We start from the raw sequence: 9,174 nt of genomic DNA, 5'->3' as shown, positions 1-9,174 counted from the left end.
AATAGATTGAATCTCAAATAAAATGAGATCTGAGCCCTTTTTAAGACCATGAATTCCAACAATGAATTCCCGTTCACTCTGTTCAAGCGGCCTGAGTTTGGTTGTTTTAAAGAGGACAGACTGTGTTTGCTTCTGCAGCTGTAAGACTTCTCTCTGATGGCCACAGGTCATGTGTGTGAGGAGTGTGTAGGTTGTAGGTGTTTGAGGAGTGTGATGTTCTCGTCCGCAGGTGAAGCCTACAGAGAACTCCGTGTGTGTGGGAGCCCTGCTCTTCTTATACACCGGTGATTTCTATCTGAACATCAAGTTCCAAGATGACAGCACGGCCCGCGACCTGCCGCCCGCCTGGTTCTGTCTGCCCAGCGTCCACGTCAAAGCCCAGGAGCCAGTCGAACTCTGACCTCTGACCTTTGACCTGACGGACTCAATAGGCTTTTGTAAGGGACCTGGGGGAGATGACTACTGAGCTGATCTGGATATTTACTGAGTCTAGAGCGAGTGCAGTTCTAGTGTATGATGCATTTCGAGTTTGAAGATTCAATTTATGCCAAATCCTCCACTTTACGCTCCATTCTGAAGCCCTCATTTTCCTCTTTAGAGACAGACTAAAGGAGGACCATTTTTCAGGTAACCACTAAGTGAAAACATCTAAGGAGGTCTTACAATTTCGTTTTAAGTGATCGTGACTGTGGAGAAATGCAAAATGTGCTGGACTGCACAACAACGTCATGCTTCTACTGCATGAAACATCTCCAGCTCATATTTCATCCCAAAAAAAAAAAAAAACCACAGGAAATTATATTTGGTTGAAGCCTGTTTTTAACCATTAATTTTTTGCATTGTGATATTATTTTAATGGTTATTTTAAGTTTGCAATCCTTCAATATTTTTGTTATATTGCAATAATATATACAACAATAATTTGATTACAGATTTTTAAAACATAATCAACATTAAACAGTCAACAGATTAATTTAGATAATATAATATAAATGTATATATATACATTTACATATGTGTGTGTGTGTGTGTGTGTGTTTGTTTGTTTTTGTTTTTTGCATTATGGTAATGAGAGTAGGAAGGGAAATGTTCCTAATTGTTATAAGAATAATTCACAATTCTAAAAATCCTACTGGATAAAAACAGGCTTTTTAATAAAAACATTTTCCTTCTTTTGATTTTGGGCTGAAATATGATCTAAATATGTTCTCAGCAGGTTTGTAGGGGTGTGCCTTAATAGTGCATGCAAATATCAGTTTCATCTGTCACGATATTTTCATGCAGTATTGTATTAAGCAGCTTTTAGAACATTTGGATCAGTTTTTTGGGGGGTTGGTGCATAAATGGATTTGTGACCGTGTGCGGGAACCATGACTTTGATATAGTTTGTAATTATGAAACAGGTCTAGTCTCTTGAATGTGTTTGCTCATGAATCTGATGTCCATTCAGCTGATGATTTTAATCTATCTATGAATCTAAGCTAGAGACTGGTATGTTGACTTCACTTGACTTGTTGAAATAATAATTAAAAACTCAAAATATAATCAAAATAGAGTTTTTCAGGACTTTTAGAATTCATTTCATAAATGTGTTTCAGGTCTAAAATGCAAAAAATACCCAGGCTGAAGACTGAACTTGAGCACAACAGGTTATAAATGTGTGCTGGTTTTCACCTCATATTGAACTGAGGTCAGTTTTCTGAGGTGAGCTTTCTAGCAACCAATGATTGCTTGAAATGTGATATTAATGCTTTTATTGTGGTGTGGTCCAGCGATGATAATGCAAGAGGTGGCTGAAATGGTCTACATTATGTGCTGTAAAGGTAAGTAATTGCAGTTGCAGTAATTCAGTTAGCATTAAACGTCCTCTCAGGGATTCCAGCGCTGAGATTGTCTCAAAGACCATCTGACCAAATTGTGTCTCTAAATCACAGAGTCATTAACAGAAGGTCATTTGCTTTTAAAATGATTGATGTAGAAGTTCAGATAATATTACAGGGGCCGTTTTTGTATAATATTTAGGTTACAGAAGGAAAGGATCAATAACTAGATTGCCTAACAATATCAGATTTAAAAAAGTTTAGGTTTTGGTTGCATTGTCATGAAAAACTGGAGTCAACGGAATATTTTACAGTATATTTTGAAAATAATATAAACTACCATTAACGAGAAGCTGCTTTTGGAGCAGAAACTTCTGCAGTTTATGAATTACAGTAAATAATAGGTCATTTATTAGATAGAGACAATTAAGTATTTAGCAATAATTAAATTGTAAATTACATTTATATATAAATTAATTTTAAATTAAAATTGAATAATGTCCTTAGTCTTTCCTCGTACAAAGATAATAAGGTAACATTATACAACATAAGCTTGCTACCACTGGGAAAAAATATAAACTAAATTATTGATTGTAGACACTGATTTTAGTTTCAAATGTAAATGTGAAAAATAAATTGTGAATTCTACAGGCATCTAAAATTAAATGCAGTGTCTACAATCAATAATCCTCATAATTTAGTTTTAATTTGTCTCTTCCCCAGTGTGAAGTTAAGTTAAGTTTATTTAATATGTTGTATAATTTGATACAATTATCTTTGTACGAGGGAAGACTGTTAAGGACTTTTTTTTATTACATAAATTAATTTAAATTATTAATGAAGACTAAACAGAAAAATAAGGTTTTATATTTTTTTTACAGACCTTTACCTTTGTTTATTTAAAACTTCCAAATGTTCAGACAGCTGCTCAAGACAATCAGCAGTGATCAAAGAGAAATGAATCATTTTAATGACACTTTAAACGTTTCATATTTATTTCAATTAGCATGAGTTAATGAGCCGAGATGCTTAAACACACACGAGCTCTGAATGATGAACCCAACAAACTCAGAATACTGCGTTTTTACGGCCCAGAACTCACAACTTCAATTATGACTCTGTGTGTGTGTGTGTGTGTGTGTGTGTGTGTGTGCGCGCGTGTGCGTGCGTGCGTGCGTGCGTGCGTGCGTGTCCTTGATGTCCATTTGTGTGTGTGTTTCCTTCATGTTCCGTCATGAATGAGATTATCTCAGCACAGGTTTCCTGACGTTCACTTTGATCTGCCCTGTCGCCACAGGATGGAAAAATTCAGGGGCTTCATCGAACACACAAGCACACACACACACGAAATACAATGAAAATCCAGAATACTGTTTCTTAATCTTCTCAAGGGGATGAACCTCTACTAATGCTGTCGTACTGTTCCTCCTAAATCTAAATCTGTTTGACCTTGAACTCAGTCTTAGGTCATTTGCATATATTTAAACTTGAAAATGACCATAGAAGAGATGGATTTAAGCTAATGTCAGCTATAGCACACTTATTGGCAATTCTGAATGCAACACGTAAATCGAGCTTAAATACAATCATTTGTGTTCATGTGCTTGTATGCATTTCTGTACATCACTGTAAAAATTCACCACAAACATCAGTTTGTAGGTGCTTCAGGTAGTTAAAGCAAGAAATTACAGACAAAAGCATGGTTTTTCCGATGGATTTTGCTTCTAAAACAGGTCTTTTATAGTATTATAGTCATTGCACATTTTAGTGTTTTATTACACTTTATCTACTTGCGTCTGTAGAATTTAATTACAGTACAAAAATGAGTTCTCAAAATAAGTTTTTACTAATGCACTAAACCAGAAATCTCCACTTCAGTAGCACTTCCATGAATCAAACTTTAGTTTTATTCCCATCTATATTCTGAAAGTTTTTCTGATTCTGATTTGCGTTGCATTTTATTCCTAAAAAATATGGCAAATTAGTATTTTCTGATTTATGCAGCGATAAAAAGAGATCCAAAATCCCTTCTGTAAAGACCTTGAACACTAATATGCCAACAAAATGAAACAAGAAATTTGAGCCTGGCTTTATGCAATGTTTGAATTTCTGTCCTGGAAATCCATCCATAGTCCATCCTCTGTTTTCTTCTCATCAAAATCCCGCAGCATATCAGTTTATGATTGTTTTTGCTTGTAAACAGTGCTTCTTGATCTGTGCATATTTCTCTTTTTCACCGGAGAAAGCGATATTATGGATTACGGCCTCGTATTTTAGCTGGAAGCAACAGTTTGAAGTTAAAAAAAGTCTTTCACTTCACAAGACGTTAATTGATGGACTGGATTTGTGTGGATTACTTCAGGATTATTGTGATGTTTTTATCAACTCTTTGGGAAAAAAAATAAATAAATCTGATCACTCATGAACAAAGTGGAATATAAAGTTGATATCTTGTTTATTTGCTACTAATTGATTCAGTTAACTTCACAAACTTTTACAATGTAGTACAATGTAGCTCAGTCTGTGCACAAGCCGTCTGATGCTCAACCTATATAATGGCGATAGCATATGACAACACAGAGTGCTTTCTCCTGCTCTACTGCAACCTAAATCTGTGCGGTTGTAAGTGCACACTTGTGTGGATTAAGTACACTTTCACACACTCGGCGGTGAGCGTCAGCTGCTGGAGTGCTCTCACAGCGCATGGAAGGAGAACCAGAGGCCGCTCAAGTTATTCTTGCGGATTCAGCCACTCCAGAAGAGACACTGAATGGTTGAGCGTACATGTGCTAATGTCCGTTTTCCCCATTCAGCTCCTTCTTTTAGCTACGGTGTGCAAACAGCAGTGCATTGTGGGAGACAGAGACTCCGCAGGTAGAGCTGAGAGGCATTTGTGTGTGTCTGTGGGCTCTGATCCTGATCTTTGGCGGCTCTGGTTTGTCTGAGTGGCCTCTCTGTGCCTCTCCGTCTCCTTGACAACCACCTGTGAATGAGCGGGAGTCTTATCAGTCAGCAGACAGCATCCTTCAGGCGCTGCAGAGCCACAGTCACATCTCTCTGGCTCTCACTCACTCTCGCTCTGGCTGGATGTGCTGAACCAAGGCTCTCAACTGTTGGGTCATGACCCAAAAGCATAGCGTAATATATATAGGCCAAACACCTTGGTGCATCCCAGGATGGAAGGTTTGCTTGACATCATCTTATTCTCACAAAACATGATAATGTGACCCATACTCTACATTTATTATGGGTTCACATGCAACAAATATGAACGTGGCAGTTTGTTTGTGCAGTGAAATATTTGTAGAAATAAATAATTTAAATAATAATACTAATACACTGTAAAAATAAAATCCACGTATTTCAATTCAAAAACTTAAGTTCAGTTGCTGCCTTAAATTTCTAAGTAAAATCTTGTTGGTTGTACAAGTCATTTAATCTTAAATTACAAAAATCAAACTGAATTTCATATAACTTATAAAAAGTTAGAATTGCTCACCTTATTTTGATAAGAAAAAAATATTTAAAAACATACATTACCATGACTTACTGATCATATTCTTTACAGTGTATTAATAATGCATATATTATTATTTATATATACAGTGGGTACGGAAAGTATTCAGACCCCCTTAAATTTTTCACTCTTATGGCTGCAATATAACAAAGAGTGAAAAATTTAAGGGGGTCTGAATACTTTCCGTACCCACTGTATATATTTTTTAGATATTTAATTTTTAATAAATATTTTGCTCAGTATTATGAATATAATATATATAATATCAGATGTTTTAATGTCTTTGAAAGAAGTCTCATATGCTCACCTGCATTTATTTGATCAAAAATACAGTAAAACAGTAATACTGTAAGCTGTTATTACAATTTAAAATAACTGTTTTCTATTTAAATATATTTTTAAAATTTAATTTATTGTTTTGATGCAAAGCTGAGTTTTCAGCATCATTACTCCAGTCTTCAGTGTCGCATGATCCTTCAGAAATCCTTATGATTTATTGCTTAGGAAACATTTATTATTGTTATCAATGTTGAAAACCGCTTTCTCGTATTTAATTTTTTAGGATTATTTGATGCATAGAAAATTCGAAAGAATTGCGATTTATAGTTTTTTTTTTCTTTGCTCTGTACTATGTCTCTATAACCAAGCAAAAGTGTTTTTCAATTACAGATCAATCAATTTGGTGGGAAAAGTAATTATTTAGCAATTAGTTCAATATCTAAATCTACTGTACATTGTTCAGCAATTTCATTTCAAGATTCTGATCTTTTTTTTTTTTCAACAGGAGACTGTCTGATAATTCTGTTAGTGTGGCCTTCATAAAGAATGTTGATGTTAAGGAGGAGCAGCACTTGAATTCACGTTCGTCTTCTCACTGTATTCTACTGTGATCTCAGGGGTCTCTACTACTACTTTATATGGCCCTTTATATGTTTTTTTGTGTGTTTTTGCAGGGCCCAGAAGTTCTTTCAATAGTTTTGGTTGGAGATGGTCTGAATAATTTAGTGATCAGCTTCTGCTTATATCTGCCAGATGAATCAAATCAATGCATCTCACTGTTTCTACTGTAGGATCTGTGTGTGAACACTGAAATGAGATCCAGTGAAGAGAACACAGAAGAGCGGCCCTGTGAAGTCCCTGTTTCGTGGAAAATGACAGCAGTATTGTTTTGTTCTAGTATTCTTTTTGTCTGTTTGTGGTCTGTCTGTCTCACTCTCTCGTTCTCTCTCTCCCCAGAGGGAAGCGGATAATGAGAAGCTAATTTATGAGATGAAAGGAAATCACGGACTAGAACAACTTTTCCTGTGATATATTCTTTTTGTCTGTGTTCACCTGTCAACCGCTTGAACATTCTTGACTGTGCCACCAGATATAGCCGCCTTCTTTTGTTGGTTATTTTTTTTGACCACACTTTTCTAACCGCGCAGCCTTCAAAACTTCAGTGATTCAGTGACCTAATGCACAGATCTCATATTTTCAATTCCCGTAAGTTGTTTGTAGAACACATTTCACAACACATATTGTTCCATAGCAGCTTTATGAAAGAAATAATCAAGCTAAAAGCAACAGTGCCGTTTGCGACGCCCAGTGTCATGGGTTCAATTCCCAAGGAATGCATGAACTGCCCAAATGTATACCCTGAAGGCAGTGTAAGTCGCCTTGGATAAAAATGCCTGCCAAAGGCATGAATGCAAATTACACATGAATTCTTGACAGATATAACATTGTCCGATTTGATTGTACTCACCCTCAGGTCATCCAAGACATAGATGGGTTTGTTTCTTCATGGGAACAGATTTGGAAAAGTTACATCACTTCAAGCATTACATCACTTGCTCACCAATGAATCCTCTGCGGTGAATGGGTGCCGTCAGAATGAGAGTCCAAACAGCTGATAAAAACAACAGAATAATCCATAATAACACTTCCTCCAATCCATCTGCTGTTGTTCTGTTGGGCTGTTTTGGCTTTTAAACAGCACTTTATCTTTTTCACTGGAGAAAACAATATTATGGACAGAGGACTGAAAGCAATGATTTGAGTTAAAAACAGTCTTGATTTGTTTCTTACAAACACATAGCTTTTCACTTCACAAGTTGTTAACTGATGGACTGGAGTCAGGTGGATTACTTGTGGATTATTGTGATGTTTTTATCAGATGTTTTGACTCTCAATCTGACGGCACCCATTCACTGCAGTGGATCCATTGTTGAGCAAGTGATGTAATGTAATATGTTCAGATGAAAAAACTCATCTTGGATGGCCTGAGGGTGAGTATATTTTAAGCAAATTTTCATTTTTGGGTCAACTATTCCTTTACGCTTCTTGGTGTAAATGACTTTAACACAGCCAGTCTGGAGAAAATATAAACATGCATAACAAATGTGTAAATACTGGAGCTCTGCATGAAATATTGCAGTGTAAATGTAGCCTGATACACCTACTACTGTTTATTATGTTGTTAAAAATAATCAGAGTTCAAAAATGGGTAAAAGATCACTTGCTGCTTTTCAATTTTCTTTGTTCTTTATACCTCACTGTTTACATTAATAATTATTTGAAAAACCTGAAGCGGTGTTTACCTAATTGGAAATTGCCTAAAGGCCACATGCAGTTTTTTATTGAATTTGTTAAAGAATAACATCTATTTATTTTTTAAAACATAACTGTTAATTAGCATATTAGTTTTTGCTGTGGTACTGAAATTGATATCAAGAATCATACATTTTCATTAATCTTCGTTTGAGTGTTTAGATGTCTGTCACATGATCAGATACATTTCAGATTGTGTGTGTAAAACAGTGTTGTTTGCCATTTACATGAATGAAGCAAGATTTGATTTATACCAAATATTGCTAGAAAAATTGGTTGACAGAGTAAATATGGTCAAGAATGCCTCAAAATGCCAAAGTAGAGAGAAAATGAAGACAAATCCAGACAAATGAAGCGCAATTGCTCGAAATAGCACTGCTCATGAATAACTTTACAATATTACCTGCAAAGAGAGCGTTGTATTGATCTGTGATGTTGTGTTAGCGTTGGGATATTGAGCTGTTCACTTACTGAACTCTTGACAGTGAATTGAGGGTCTTTTAGCTGAAGTGGCTCTAATATTGCATTACAGAATAGGGTTTAAAGTCTATATATCGTTCATTTATATTTAGCTCACTGTTCCCAAAGCATTTAGGTTTGTAAGAGTTTGTCCCTTAAACACGTCACTTAATGTTACGGGTTCAGTACAAGCTCTAAGCTCTTTATTAGCACAGAAAATACTAAAAGTTCCTTTTCACCTCAAATATCCCATTTTTATGGAATAATTAACACGTTTGTGACGACCACAGTGTGTTTGTGCAATGAATTATTGTTAATAATAACTAATAAAATGTTTCAAACTGAGAGAGGAGTGAGAATTCTTTTCTTTTAATAGAGCCAAATATTAGCTTCATTTGTATTACATTTCTCCATATGCACACAATGTATGGTTTATTTATTATTGTATGCATTTTAAATGTACATGTGACAAATAATTTCATTCTTTCGCTTTGATCCACAGACAATAATACACATTGCCGTTCATGGAAGACCGGGAGAGTGTATCCATCCTTTGGCTCTGCTAACAAAAGAGAAAAGGCAATGAATGCTTTAAACTAAAAGAAAAAAACATTGCTTTTTATATTATTTATTTATTTTCTGGATTAAATGAACCTCTCTTTACTTGAGGGATTTGACCCATTCCTTCCTGCGTGCAAATGAGCTCCAAGGAACCAGGAGTTCAATTAATTTCCATGTTTCCAGCATCTGAGCTCAGAGATTTACCTAAGCGCTCTCTCTCTCTCT

General features: G+C 35.5%; 1 protein-coding gene across 2 annotated transcripts in view; it reads left to right on the top strand.

Moving 5' to 3' along the window:
• LOC107681624 (trafficking protein particle complex subunit 9-like) overlaps positions 1-853 on the top strand; it is a 248,577-nt gene extending 247,724 nt beyond the window's left edge. For both annotated transcript variants that reach the window (XM_016477940.1, XM_016477939.1), the window contains one exon: positions 230-853. In XM_016477940.1, the coding sequence (XP_016333426.1) occupies positions 230-400 (171 nt within the window). In that variant the 3' untranslated portion in view covers positions 401-853. The remainder of the gene's footprint in view (positions 1-229) is intronic.
• The last annotated feature ends 8,321 nt before the right edge of the window (positions 854-9,174 follow it).

The sequence above is a fragment of the Sinocyclocheilus anshuiensis genome, unplaced genomic scaffold, assembly GCF_001515605.1.
Source record: "Sinocyclocheilus anshuiensis isolate Anshui unplaced genomic scaffold, SAMN03320099.WGS_v1.1 scaffold1524, whole genome shotgun sequence".
NCBI classification, from domain to species: domain Eukaryota; kingdom Metazoa; phylum Chordata; class Actinopteri; order Cypriniformes; family Cyprinidae; genus Sinocyclocheilus; species Sinocyclocheilus anshuiensis.
This window is presented reverse-complemented; position numbering and strand designations above follow the sequence as displayed.